The sequence below is a fragment of the Macrobrachium rosenbergii genome, chromosome 16 (assembly GCF_040412425.1).
Source record: "Macrobrachium rosenbergii isolate ZJJX-2024 chromosome 16, ASM4041242v1, whole genome shotgun sequence".
Lineage (NCBI taxonomy): Eukaryota > Metazoa > Arthropoda > Malacostraca > Decapoda > Palaemonidae > Macrobrachium > Macrobrachium rosenbergii.
Window position 1 is genome coordinate 5,521,867 of NC_089756.1, and position 15,442 is coordinate 5,537,308.

General features: G+C 49.1%; 1 protein-coding gene across 1 annotated transcript; it reads right to left on the reverse strand.

Annotated features, from left to right (window-relative positions):
* Positions 1–304: 304 nt before the first annotated feature.
* On the reverse strand, positions 305–796 carry LOC136847519 (uncharacterized). Its single transcript, XM_067119259.1, has one exon. The coding sequence runs from the start codon at positions 794–796 to the stop codon at positions 305–307; it is 492 nt and encodes a 163-aa protein (XP_066975360.1).
* Between the last annotated feature and the right edge of the window lie 14,646 nt (positions 797–15,442).

The following is a 15,442-nucleotide window of genomic DNA, read 5'->3' on the forward strand; positions in this document are numbered from 1 at the left end:
ATGGCGGTCTTGGGGATGTCCTCCAAAGCTACTGGGACCTGAAAATAAGATTTTAGTAGGTCCATTTTGGAGAATATCCTGGCCCCGTGGAAAGAGGCCGTCAGGTCCTGCGTATTCAGCAGTGGTCCAGCTGTGTTGCCAGGTTCAGCCGCCTGTAGTCGCTGCAGGGCCTCCAGGTGCCGTCTGCTTTCTGCACCATGTGAAGAGGGGAAGACAACGGGCTGGGAGCCTTTTTGCATATGCCCATCCTTTCCATCTCTGCGAAGGCCTTTTTGGCCTCCTGAAGGCGCTGCGGGGGAAGCCATCAGAACTTTGCATGCATTGGGATACCCTTTGTCTTGATATGGTGGTATATACCGTGTCTGGCAGGAGTCCCAGGCATCTGGCGGAGCTCGGGTTTGAAGACCTCCAGAAACTCCTTCAGGAGGGAACCATACTGGTGGGGCGTGATGGAACAGATGACAGGCTCCCTGGGGCCTGGTGACAAGTGCAGGGACTGGCAGGACTGGGTGTCTAGCAGGCGTTTGCAGCCGACGTCGACTGCCAGACTGAAGTGGGCGAGGAAGTCCACCCCCAGGAGTGGAGTCCTGACGTCCGCGATGATGAGCTCCCAGCTGTACCTCCAGCCAAGGATGGAGATCAACAGAAGCTTGGTGCCGTTGGAGAGGATGGGGGACCCGTTTGCGGTTGTCAGGCAGGTAGTCGGGTCCAGCGTATGTCTGCGGTCCTCTCCTGAAGGTGGAAACACCAAATGCATGGCTCCAGCGTCGACCAACATCATCCTGCCAAAGATCATGTCGCGGACATAGAACCCTACTGGTAAGGGGCCCCTGGGTATTTTTGTTGTTGCTGCCACGGTGGCCTTTGGTGTTGGCTGCTGCCTCCTCCATTTTTTGAGGGGAAGAAAGGGCAGGGGGCTTCACACCTCCAGGCTGCTCTCCTGAACCTCTGGTGGAAGTAGCATAGCCCAGGCCCCTCCCTCTTCTGCTGGTGGGACGACCTTTTCTGCTCAATGGAGTTGACGGGCTCCGTGGTGGGGTCCTCCGGCAGGAGGCAGTTGGCGGAGTGTGCGGGCGTGGTCACCCGCTTTGCCACCTTCGTGAAGTTCGTCAGCTACTCATCAACCTGATTAGGTCCTCAACTGGCAGGGGTGAAAATTCGCCGTCCATGATCTGCCCACAGACCTCTGGAAATTTAGCTAGGAAAAATCGCAGGAATTTTTCTCCCTGATAACAGACTGATTTCACTTTGCAACCTGCTTTCTAAGTTTCTGCTGTCAGTCTCATGGGAGGAGGATTATTTAAGAAGGTCCTTAAAAAAGGGCGTGCCACACTAAAATAAAACTGAAGAGGTGTGCAGATTCCATGCAATACTACGTATATAGTCTCTTTTCTGGGGTTGAGTCTTGGGCGAGGTTGAGGGCTTTTTCTTTCAGCTAAAATCTCTTCCTTTTTAGGAGACCAGCAGGAGCAGGTCTCATGGTAAGAGTTGAGTTCAGTTCTTGGAAGGTAGGAAAAGTAGGCTCCACTCTTCGGGGACGTTCTCCTCTATATAGTGCATTTCAACTAATTCTTGGGGCAAATCGTCATCTTCTTATAAATCGTCAATAACATCTCCAGGAGGGCGGTTAATTTGATTTTGTTGTTGAATGTCTGCGTCTGTTTCAAACGTCGACTTTCAGTCAGGCCTATAAATATTCTGAATTAAACCCCTTGACCCTGAAAATACAGAGCCAAGACGTTAATGCGTTCTCCAAAAGGGGACCATCAGGTTTAGGGTTGGGGCCTTCAAGGCACTGAAAAGTCTGCTGTAAGTTACTTGAGATTTGTCAGGTAGCAAGACAAAAATACGTGGTATACTAATATTCTTTATAACAATATGTAATGGAAGGTGCATTTCTGCCATCACACGCCCAGTCCTTGTTTTTCTCAAGAGCCCAGCTTTTTGCCAAAAACTAAAATTCTGTCTGAACAATCTTCCCCACTATGGTTGGGAATGTCATTTTCAAGAAATCTATATTCTCCTGGCTTCCGGTTGGGATCGGGGAGCTTGCTTTTATCACTTGGACAAATGTGCTTTGTGGGGGAACCAATGCACAATCCAATACACGCTGGGGATTAAGGACCGTGAAGAGGTTCTGTTAATGACGTGGCTGCTGATTTCATTTTCTTTTTGCTTTGTAAACTTTAGGCTTAGAAGGATGGTCAGGATTAATGCTCGCCAACTGTTTTTTGTTAGATACACTATCATCTGTAGTTGAAGTCTGTTAGGGGCGTGGATTAAGTTCAATATTTTTCCAAGATTTTCGAGTCGCCATTAAGGGTCCTAATTTAATGGTTTCCATTTGGAACCACTGTAGTCGGGGTCACCACTAAAGTAAAAAAATAATTAGAGGTGTTTGAAATAATGAGCAGGGAGACAAGTAAAAAATAATAATTACTTGGTTGTTTGATTTATCGATAAAAATAGCTGCTTATAAAGTGGGATGTGGACATCTGCGAAATTTCCTGAAGAGACCGCTGGTACAAAGATTTACAGGTAACCTGAGGTCAAACTAGTTCCTTAAAACAGGACAGGTTCATCGACAGAGAACACAGTGATAAACAATGTCTGACATATGCCGGGAAATAAATAACTTGTTACTTGTACATAATACATGATTGCTTGGAAAGACAACATATACACAGTTTACAATTCCTGATGATAAATAATATATTCCGTCTCGACCTTAGGTCTTGTGGAAACGTTGGTTCTCCCAGGGGACCAGCAGAAAACGGGATGTTCTCCACAGAGTACACATTGAGTGGGGACTTTACAGGCAACTCCACCCATTTGGGTAGACCTTGTCTCCATGGACCAGAATGTGAATAAACTATTTATAGGCCTAACCCATTTCATTTGTAGGCTGGTCTGAGTCCAAATCATATAATAAAAAGTTTAAACAAATAGGTCTGTAATGGCAGGGAGACAATAATTTGATTTATCGATAAAAAATAGCTGCTTACAAGTGTCCTGGACATTTTTAGTTGAAAGATGAAAGTACAAAGATTTTTATGGTCCATTTCATAAAAATAACAGTTCATACAGCAACACAGTGATAAACAAGTTCTAATTTGAACTTATTCATTAATATTGTATGAGAATAGACATCTCTCATAAGCAATATTTAGAACATACACTTTTATGCCTTTTTGTTTCTTCACTATTGTTGAATAAACTATTGCCTAACCCATTTCATTTGCAGGCTGGTCTAGTCTATATAAAAAGTTTAACCTGTTTTCATCAGCCAGGGAGTTTCCATTGGTAGGTTTCATGGTCCATTTCATAAATAACGCAACCCCCAGTTCTGATGAATTCATTAATATTGTATGAGAATAGAGACCTGGGGATGATAACTTTTATGCCTTTTGAGTTGACAACCCAAGCCCACCTGACAGTTCTAGTCCTTTCATGTGGACAGTTGCAAGTGAACTGACAGGTAACACTGAGCGTGAATATGTCATCATTTGGCCAGTGATTTGTTTAATTGTTCATTTTATGACACTTGTAATTTTTTTTTTCATTGCCTGTAAGGAGCGGTATGGTTACCTTTATAATATTTGCATATTTCAGTGCAGCATATGTATGTAATGATGTAGTCACCATTTGTAATGATGTTACCATCATTAAATGTTATGATGTTCTTTTCTTTATTTAGTGTTGTAGCTCATTGCCCATATAAAGATATTTATTATTGTTATCTTTGTTATAGTAACATTTGAGTCCCAGGAGGCTTAGGAAGACACAGTGCACCTTTCTTACTTCATTATCACACTATTAAAAATAACACTGCACATATACAAGTTAAATATATATACAAGTTAAGTAGTATGAATACAAATCGAAGTATGAGCCTTGCTTTCCTCTCAACCCACAACTGGTGAAGCTCACGGCCTCACTCCTTTCATTCTCTATCTTCTATCTGCTATCGATCTGCTTCTCTATCTATCTGCCTCTCTCTCCCTTCAAACTTGCTTTTTGAAGGTTCTTGAAAGGAAAATCCCCATCCCATCAATAGGCGGGCAACAGCTTCTGTCCCTCCCGTGTAGGTGTCCTAAGTAGTCGGAGATTATCTAATGACATCCCTTTGGGTGTGATTAAATGACTTAATCCCCTCCTTCATACGTGGGACTAATTGTCGCGCACAAGTTTCTTTTCATAACTTGTGTGACATATTGTTCCCGTCTTACCTGCATCTTTCTTCTAAGTCGGCGACATATTCATCCACAGCGTCTCTTCTCAAAGTCAGCAGCTCACAAGTCTATTAGTTGGAAGGGATTTATATTAAATGTAATTATATCTCTCAGAAAGGTGTAATGAAGACAAAATGGGTAGTTTCTTACTTTAATGATGAAAGGTAATTACATACACAAGTACAATTATGGTTACAGTTTTACTCTCTTGAAAACCACTCTTGCTAGTCAAAGTTCAGCTTCTGTCTGGTTAAGTAGCCAGCGGTCAGGGTATGGTTAAGTAGCCCACTGACAGAATCTGGTTAAGTAGCCCGCGGTCTGAGTGTGGTTGGGACCACGGAAACTGGGGGGAAGTACTGCATCTTCTCATACTGGTGACTAGCGACTCTTTCTTCCTTCTCTGGCTTTGTTCTTCTCTGGAACCCCTGCTTCTCTTTGCTATCTTCCATCTCCTCCCTTGAAGTTACCTCATCGGAAGATATTATCTGTAAGGCCTCCCCTCGAACAGCTTGATTGGGAAGGACAGTTATAGGTGTTGTTGAAATCTCTCCTTAGAAGATTTGATTGGAAATGACCTCAGGAGGAGTAGTTAATGGCTCTTCCCTAGAATGTCTAATTGGAGAAATGGTGAACTACTTCTCTCTGTCCAGCCCCTTTTCATGGAAATTCATGTAAATGCCTCCTATCGAAGGAGGGGTTATAGATATGGCTGGAACGTTGACTCGTGACGAGGTTATAGGTTATGCTTGATCAGCTCAGTCACGAGGGCACAGGTTCAAGATTTTACGATTGGCTTTATGACCCTGTGCGCGATACACTTGCTAACTGTTTTGAGTTCATGTAAAGACAGTTTCCTGCTTTTAGCTTGCTTGACATGTCTAGCCTTGGTAATGCATAACAACCAAGGCTTACTTGTTCTCTCTCTCTCTCTCTCTCTCTCTCTCTCTCTCTCTCTCTCTCTCTCTCTCTCTCTCTCTCTCTCTCTCTTATTCTTCTCTCTCTCTCTCTCTCTCTCTCTCTCTCTCTCTCTCTCTCTCTCTCTCTCTCTCTCTCTTACTCGATCGATCACTGTATAATTTATCTTTTTCCACCTCTCTCTTTTTAAGATTCTATTCTTATGCTTCCCTATTTAATCGTTCTTTATATTACTCGGTCCCAAATCTCATACTGCCCTCAGTGTGATAATACAAAATGTAGTTTAAATGGATAGTCGTAAATCACTCACAAAAAAAATTATTTATATGATTGCCCATAATGCAAAGTACATAGATATATGTAACATAAATGATAACACACATATAAACTCAGTGAGAAAAAAATGGATACTATTGAACAATTCATGTTAATGCAACAATGGTAAAATAACAGGTCCGTAATATATTGTAGAAAATTCATACATTATATAATGAATTATTATTTTTAAAAAATATTCATACACACAATGAATTATTATACTGTAAAATGGTTAAATGCAACAGTGAATACATAATGAAAAATCAACAATATATAAAGAAATTGGTAGTAAATCATGTCTATAAGAACATTATTCTTCTTCCTGGCCTTTTTAATTTCCTTTATAATCTTCTCAATATTTGAAATTACTACACGTTTGATTAAAATTGCAAACACCACAATTACAAGTAAGATTATGATTAAATTGAACAGAGACAAAATTGGGGAAACTTTTTCTTTGTAGTAGAAATACTCATCTACCAATGGTAACTCATTCAGTTGTTTTAATTCTAACTGAGACAAGTGAAACTCTTTGATATTCTTAGAATAGTTCTTGTATGGGATATGTTTGTTAAATTTGAGCAGCTTAGTAAAAATATGAGGTTCATAGTACAACTGGTTTGGTATAACTAACTTGCAAGCCTTATCAAAAGCATGGACATTCTTGAATCTAACTTCTGTACTTAGATTATGGCAGTTGACTATGGCTGTTACAGTATCTAGTGAAAACACAAAAATTGATTGTTCTACTAGGATGGAAATAAATCTGTTTGGATAAACTCGTACATAACTCTTTTTCTTGATTTTTGTTGCCAATGATTTCTTGAACACAAGGATAGGCATTAGTAGTTTCATAAAGGTGATCAAGGTTACAAATGTACTCTTTTTCCCTTAAAATTATGCAGTCCTTTAATTGGGCATCAGTAATAAATAAAATCATTAACCCATGTTCTTCTAATGCAAAATGGATGTTGTTGACATTTGAAATGATTAAAATTTCTTTTATCACTATGGGGAAAGGATATTTGTATCTTTCTGATTAAATGGTAATGCTAAAATAATCTTATTATGTATTACTTTGGTAGTTATGAGATTATAGTACATGAGAACATCTTTTACCATAGGGGTATAATGCCTCTCTACCAAATAAAAATTAACTATATCTTCTAATTCCTTGGGAGTGATTAGTGTTGGACTTAATATTCCCTTATAAGCTAACAAGACTGCGTTTAACATGTCTTTATGGTCTTGCAAGATAATTTCACTCTCCAGTACAAAGTTGTTCAAAAATTGTTGGTTTTCTATCATATTTAGTTCCTTGGTTACATTCTGGTTAACTTTAGTAATGAATACCTTTACCTTTTCTATCTCTTGTGCATTTAAGTTGTGAGAAGTTATCCCTTTATTCATCACTGTGTAAAGTCCCCGCTCAACGGGTTCTCTATGGTAGACATCCTGTTTTCTATGGTGCCTTCACATGCGACCTAAGATCAAATGGTCGCAACCTTATTATCATTATTGTGAATTGTTTATTTATTATCTATTCATTTGTCCTTATACCATGTATGTGTGACAGAGTATTTTTATGTCCAACCAGTTATTGTTAATCATGATGTTTTCTGTATGTACCTGTCCTGTTTTGCAGAGAAATAGTTTGACCTCAGGTCATATGTAAAATTTTTGTACTCACGGTCTCTGTGTATACGCAGATGTCCGCACGCCACTTTATAAACGGGTCGCTTCAATAATAAACTAGCAGTAATTGTCTTCCTGCTCTTTCTTTAGCACCTCTTACAGTGGTGACCCCCGGAGTGGTTCCTGGAGCCATTAACAGACCCAAACGGCGACTTAGTCTTGGCCTGATGAACCAACCCACTCCCCTAACGGACTAACTATGGCGCTCTAACAAAGCGCTCGGGCGTTACTGACCCTCATCGGCAAATCACTGGCATCATTAGCGGACATCCTTCAAGTGAGTGCAGAATGAGCATGGATGCAAAATTACACATACAAATTACTGAACTCTCGGAGGCAGATGTCTCCCTTGAGCAACTCCCTCTTGCGCCCTCCTCCACGCTGAAACCTGTATGCTCCTCCACGCCTGTGCCCACTCCCCACACGATGCCCCTCCTGACGGACCAACTGAGGGCGGCCCTTAGCATAAAGCTGCTTTCATTCACCCATCAGAACCCAGCGTCCTAGCTCTACAGGGTCAAGAGGCAATTCAGGGTGGCTGGCCTGACCGACAAAGTGTTGAAGGCGGACATCGCCATCAACACCCTACTGGAGGAGATATACAGAAAGGTCGCCCTGTGGGTGACGTCATCGATGATCTGCCACCTTCCAGGAATTAAAGGCCACTCTCATCGAGACCTGTTCCCTGCCAGTCTCTGAGAGGGCTGCCTGCACCCTTGACCTCGCCATCAATCCCCGGCAGGACACAAACCTCTTGGAAATGTGGCATGCCCTCCAGGACCTCCTCCTCCTCCCCGAGACTGACAGCAGCAGCAGGCACAAAGAGATTAGCCTGTCGAGGGAGATCCTCCTGCAGCAGCTGCTCCCAGAGGTCCATGGGCAGATCACGGAGCCATACACCCTGCCGGTCAAGGACCTGATAAGGGTAGTGTAGCAGCTGATGGACTTCATGAGGGCGGCGAAGTGGGCGTCCACACCCACACACCCCATCAACTACCTCCAGCCGGAGGACCCCACCACAGAGTGCATCAACGTCGTCGACAGGAGGCGGCCACCCCACCACCAGAAGGAAAGGCGGCAGCCACCCTCACAGGCCGCCATGGCAGCAGCATCCAAAACACCTGGGAGCCCTGCACCAGTAGGCTTCTACATCCATGACACTATCTCCGGGAGGATGATGCTGATCAACACTGGGGCCATGTGGTCAGTGTTCCTGCCTTCCAGAGAGGACTGCATGTGCCCACTGGACCCAGCTGCCTCCCTGATGGCTGCCAACGGGTTCCCCATCCTCTCCTATGTTACCAGGCTCCTGTTGGTCTCCATCCTGGGCCAGAGATACAAGTGGAACTTCATCGTCGCAGATGTTAGGACCCCACTCCTGGGTGTGGACTTCCTAGCCCACTTCGGACTGGCAGTGGATGTCGGCCACAAGCGCCTGCTGGACACCAAGTCCTACCAGTCCCTGCCCCTGTTGCCGGGCCCCAGGGTGCTCACAATCTGTTCCGTCACTCCCCACCAGTACGCCTCCCTCCTGAAGGAATTCCCGGAGGTATTCAAACCCGAGCTTCGTCAGGTGCCAGGGACCCCTGCCAAACATGGGATGTATCATCACATCAAGACACGGGGGCCCCCAACGCATGCAAAGTTCCAGAGGCTTCCCCCACAGCGCCTTCAGGAGGCCAAGAAGGCCTTTGCCGAGATGGAGCGTAGGGGTGTATGCAGGAAGGCCCCCAGCCCATGGGCCTCCCCCCTTCACATGGTGCAGAAAACGGATGGCTCCTGGAGACCCTGCGGCGACTACAAGAGGCTTAACCTCGCTACAGAGCCCGACCACTATCCTCTACCAAAGAGTGCAAGACCTGACGGCCTCCTTCCACAGGGCCAAAATATTCTCAAACCTAGATCTCTTAAAATCATATTTCCAGGTACCAGTAGCTCCAGAAGACATCCCCAAAACCGCCATCATCATGCCCTTCGGTTCCTACGTCTTCGCCTTCTCCACCTTCGGCCTGAGGAATGCAGGGGCGACCTTTCAGAGACTGATGGACAGCATCCTGGGGGACCTGAACTTCTGCGTCTGCTACATCAATGATATCCTAATTTTTTCCAGGTCCCACGAGGAACACCTTCGGCACATCTGGAAGGTCCTGCAGCGCCTGCAGGAGAATGGCCTTGTCATCAGGTTCGATGAGTGCACTTTCGGCATCGATAAGGTGGAATTCCTGGGCCACGAGATATCCCCGGGAGGCGTCCGCCCAGTTGCATTGAAAGTCGAGGCCATCATCAGGTTCCCCACCCCTACCTCAGTCAAGGGCGTACAAGAATTCCTCGGGATGGTCAGCTACTACAGGAGGTTCATCCTGGGGATCATGCACACCATGGCCCCCCTGACGGAGATCCTCAAGGGCTGTCCAAAGACCTTAGTGTGGGGCCCTGACCAGCAGCGGGCCTTCTCCCTGACGAAGGCCGCCCTTGCCAAGGCAAAAGCTTTGGCCCACCAGGACCCCAGCAACCCCCTCCAGCTAACAACGGACGCCAGCAACGTCGCCTGTGGGGCCAACCTGGAACAGGTCGTCACTGGAGCCCCTCAGCCCATCGCCTTCTTCAGCAGGAGGCTCAGCCCAACCGAGTTCCGCTACAGCACCTTCGACAGGGAACTCTTCGTGGTGTACCAGGTGGTACTCCACTTCAAGTTCCTCCTGGAGGGTACACCCTTCACAGTTTGGATGGACCACCAGCCGCTGGTCCACGCCTTCACAGAGTTGGGGGATGCATGGTCCTCCAGGCAGCAACGGCACCTGGCGGCCATCACGGAGTTCACCTGCACCATCAAGTACCTCCCCGGCAAGAAGAACCCTGTAGTCAACACCCTCTCGAGGATTGAAATCGACGCAGTGCAGCTCGGGATCGACTGCAAGGACCTCGCCCACAAACGAGCCGCCAACCCAGACACTCCAGCCTACCGCACTGCCATCACGTCGCTGAAGTGGAAGGACATCCCCCTCGGCCTTAGAGGGCCAACACTGCTGAGTGACATAAGCACTGGCCACCCGTGCCGACTGGTGCCCGCCTCCCGCCATCGGCTGGTCTTTGACATAAATAAATAAATGAAAATAAATAATTAGAAGTAAATAAATAAAAATGCACAAATAAAGATTAATAAATACATCATCCATGGACTGTCCCAACCCTCCGGAAGGACGACGGCCAGGCTGCTGGCGGAGAAGTTCGTCTGGCAAGGCTTACGGAAGGAAGTGATGGCCTGGGCAAGACAGTGCATTCAGTGCCAGGCCAGCAAAGTAGGGCGGCACACCGAACCTGGGGTGGGCAGTTTTCCCCAGCCGGGGAGACGTTTCGGGCACATCCATGTCGACGTCGTGGGTCCTCTTCCCCCATCAGGAGGGCACCATCCATGACCACTCACCACGCTACGCCCATGGAAGAAGCCACCTCCAGTGGTCTCCTCCCCATCAGGTTTTGGTGTCCCAGAGATACCATGGCCGTGTCGGAGCTATGGACCGCCCTGGCACGCCTGCTGGGGACCACTCACCATACCACCACTGCCTACAACCCCGCAGCCAATGGAATGGTGGAAAGGTTCCACAGGTCCCTGAAGTCGTCCCTCATGGCTCGTTGCACCTCTGGCAGTTGGAAATACCAGCTGCCCTGGGTCCTCCTCGGGTTTAGGACCGCCCCCAGAGCCAACGGCAATCCATCCACAGCAGAAAAGGTCTTTGGGGAGACCCTCGTAGTCCCGGGAGAACTCATCACAGGAGAGCGGGACGACTTATCATCAGAGAGGTTGGGAAGTTCGCCCCCTGCTGGCAGACGTATACCGACAGGACGTCCCCCTTCATGCCTCCCGGTCTGTCCTCTGCCACCCACGTCTTCGTCAGGGATGATACCGTACGCCCACCCTTAACCAGGCCCTACAGGGGGCCTTTCCTCGTGCTTGGGTGGAACAAGAAGGCATTCCGGCTAGCTGTCCACGGGAAGGAAGACTGGGTTTCCATTGACCGTCTCAAGCCCGCATTTCTGGAGAAGGACATTGGGGGCACTTGAAAAAAGCCTCCTGCAGGAGGTGGCACCCCCCCAGCCCGCCCTGTCAGCAAGAAGGCCTCGTGGGCGCCCACGGAAGGTCCTGGGATCCGGCAGCAGAAGAGCTCAACACACCCATCCACAGGACACCATGGAGGATGACCACACCCCCAGCTGGCATCGAGGAGGCGGGGCCCCCTCCGCCGCCCCAGCAGATACCTGCTGTGATCATACATTACCTACATCTTGGGGCGGGGGGGAGTATTGTAAAGTCCCCGCTCAACGGGTTCTCTGTGGCAGACATCCCATTTTGTACGGTGCCTTCACATGCGACCTAAGATCGAACGGTCGCAACCTTATTATCATTATTGTGAATTGTTTATTTATTATCTATTCATTTGCCCTTGTACCATGTATGCGTGACAGAGTGTTTTTATGTCCAACCAGTTATTGTTAATCATGATGTTTTTCTGTATGTACCTGTCCTGTTTTGCAGAGAAATAGTTTGACCTCAGGTCATATGTAAAATTTTTGTACTATGCAGTCTCTGCATATACGCAGACAATCCCGCCTGCCGCTTTATAAGCGGGTCGCTTCAATAACAAACTAGCAGTAATTGTCTTCCTGCTCTTTTTTAGCACCTCTCACAATGGTGACCCTTGAGTGGTTCCCGGAGCCATTAACGGACCCAAACGGCGACTTAGTCTTGGCCTGATGAATCAACCCACGGCCCTAACGGACTAACTACAGTGCTCTAACAAAGTGTTCGGGCGTTACCGACCCTCGTCGGCAAATCACCGGCGTCATTAGCGACCCACACTGCACGCCTCCCAAGTGTATCGACGCGTGCCTCACACTCCAAGTGAGTGTGGAATGAGCATGATGCAGACATTCCCAACCACATGCAAATTACCGCGAACTTCTCGGAGCAGATGTCTCCCTCGCGCAACTCCCTCTCACGTCCTCCAGCACGCTGGAACCCGCGTGCTCCTCCATACCGGTGCCTGCTCCCCGTACGATGCCCCTCCTGACGGACCAACTGAGGGTGGCCCTCAGCATAAGGCTGCCGCCATTCACCCATCAGAACCCAGGCCAAGACTAAGTTGCCGTTTAGGTCTGTTAATGGCTCCGGGAACCACTCAGGGCTCTACAGGGTCAAGGGGCAATTTAGGGTGGCAGGCCTGACCAACGAAGTGTTGAAGGCAGACATCGCCATCAGCACCCTACCAAAGGAGATATACAAGAGTTGTTGTTCTTTGGGTGACGCCAACGACGAGCCCTGCCACTTTCCAAGAATTAAAGGCCACTGCCGAGACCTGCCCCGTCGTTCTCCGAGGGCCGCCCACGCCGACCACCATCAACCCCGGCACAACCCCAGGACCTCCTCCTCCTCCCCGAGACGGACAGCAGCAGCAGGCACAAAGAGATTAGCCTGTCAAGGGAGATCCTCCTGCGGCAGCTGCTCCCAGAGGTCTGTGGGCAGATCACAGAGCCCTACACCCTGCCAGTCGAGGACCTGATATAAGAAGCGAGCAGCTGGGACAGACTCCACAAGGGCAGCAAAGAAGGTGTCCACTGCACACCCCATCAACTGCCTCCAGCCAGAGGAGACACCACCACAGAATGCATCAGGCGTTATTGGACAGAGAGTGTCACCCACCACCAGGAAGAAGCGAAAGGCCAGGCTTTGCCACTACCACCAGAGGTTTGGTAAAGCTGCCCGGAATTGCGAAGCCCCTGCCTTTTTGCTCATCCAAAAAATGGGGGAGGTGGTGGCCACCCTCACAGGCCGCCACGGCAGCAGCATCCAAAACACCCAGGAGCCCTGCACCAGTAGGCTTCTACGTCCGCAACACTCTCTGGCAGGATGATGCTGATCGACACCAGAACCTGCTGGTCTCCATCCTGGGCCGGAGATACAGGTGGAACTTCATCTTCGCGGACGTTAGGACCCCGCTCCTGGGTGCGGACTTCCTCGCCCACTTCGGACTGGCAGTCAACGTCGGCCGCAAGCACCTGTTGGACACCGAGTCCTGCCAGTCCCTGCCCTTGTCACCAGGCCCCAGGGTGCCCACAATCTGTTCCGTTGCTCCCCACCAGTACACCTCCCTCCTGAAGGAATTTCTGGAGATATTCGAACCCGAGCTTCATCAGATGCCCGGGGTCCCTAAGGCAAACATGTGATATAATATCACATCAAGACACGGGACCCCCTGCAACGCACGCAGTTCTGGAGGCCCTCCCACAGTGCCTTCAGGAGTACAAGAAGCCCTTTTGCCAAGATGGAGCGTATGGGCATTTGCAGGAAGGCCCCCAGCCCACCGGCCTCCCCCCTTCACATGGTGCAGAAACCGGACGGCTCCTGGAGACCCTACAGCGACTACAGGCGGCTCAACCTTGCTACAGAACCAGATCACTACCCTCTACCAAACACGCAAGACCTAACGGCCTCCTTCCATGGGGCTGCATTATTTGAAAACTAGATCTTTAAAATTATAGAAACAGGTACCAGTAGCTCCAGAAGACATCCCCAAAACCGCCATCAGAACACCCTTCAGGTCCTACATCTTCGCCTTCTCCACCTTTGGCCTGAGGAATGCAGGGGCAACCTTTCAGAGACTGATGGACAGCATCCTGGGGGACCTTAAGTTCTAAGGTCACATTGATGATATCCTAATTTTTTCCAGGTTCCACAAGGAACACCTCCAGCATCTGGAAGGTCCTGCAGTGCCTGCAGGAGAATGGCCTCATCATCAGGTTCAACAAGTGCACCTCTATGCCGAGCAAGGTGGGAATTCCTGGCCATGAGATATCCCCCGGGAGGCATCTGCCCAGTTGCATCGAAGTCGAGGCCATCACAGGTTCTCCCACCCTATCTCCGTCAAGGCTGTACAAGAATTCCTTGGGATGGTCAATCACAAAGGAGGCCTGCATCCTGGGGGTCACGCACACATGGCCCCTGGAAGGATCCTCAAGGGCCGGCCTCAAAGGCTCAGTGTGGGGCCCCGACTACAGCAGGCCTTCTCCTGATGAAGGCCGCCTTGCCAGTAACAGTTTTTAATTCACCAGGACCCCAGCACACCCTTTAGTTAACAACGGCACTATCAATGTCACCTGTGGCCATCCTGGAACAGGTCGTCAGCGGAGCCCTCAACTCATTGCCTTCTTCAGTAGGAAGCTCAGCCCAACCGAGTCCTGCTACAGCACCTTCGACAGGGAACTCTTCGCGGTGTACCAGGCGGTACACCACTTCAAGTTCCTCCTGGAGGGTACGCCCTTCACAGTTTGGACGGACCACCAGCCACTGGTCCACACCTTCACAAAGTTGGGGGATGCATGGTCCTCCAGGCAGCAGCGGCACTTCGCGGCCATCGCAGAGTTCACCTGCATCATCAAGTACCTACCCGGCAAGAAGAAGCCAGTAGCTGACGCCCTCTCGAGGATCGGGATTTGACGCAGTGCAGCTTGGGATCGACCACGAGACCTCGGCTCAACAAGCTGCCGACCCAGAGACTCCAGCCTACCGCACTGCCATCACATCGCTGAAGTGGACGGACATCCCCTCGGCTCTGAGGGCCAACACTGCTGAACGACATAAGCACTTGCCACCCCCACCCACTAGTGCCCGCCTCCCGCCGTCGGCTGGTCTTCGAAGTCATCCATGGAATGTCCTACCCCTCCGGAAAGACGATGGCCAGGCTGCTGGCGGAGTAGCGTTCATCTGTCACGGCATATGGAAGGACGCCACGACCTGACAGAAGACAGTGCATTCAGTGCCAGGCCAGGGAAAGTAGGGCAGCACTGAACTGGAGGGCAGTTTTCCCCAGCCAAGGAGAGACGCTTTCGGCACATCCACGCCGACGCCGTGGTTCCTTCTTCCCATCAGGAGGAACAAGATACCCTAACAGTCGTCAACCGCCTTTCCACCAGGTGGCCCGCCAAGCCACGCCCCAGCGGAAGAAGCCGCCCAGTGCAAGCGCAGAAGCCCTCCTTCCAGTTGGATTAGTCGCTTGGTGTCCCTGGACCATATAACCAATGATTAGGCCCCGAATTCGTGTCAGAGCTATGGACCGCCCTGGCACGCCTGCTGGGGACCACTCACCACACCACCACCGCCTACAACCTCGCAGCCGATGGAATGGTGGAAAGGTTCCACAGTTCCCTGAAGTCGTCCCTCATGGCTCGTTGCACCTCCGACAGTTGGAAATACCAGCTGCCCTGGGTCCTCCTCAGGTTGAGGACCA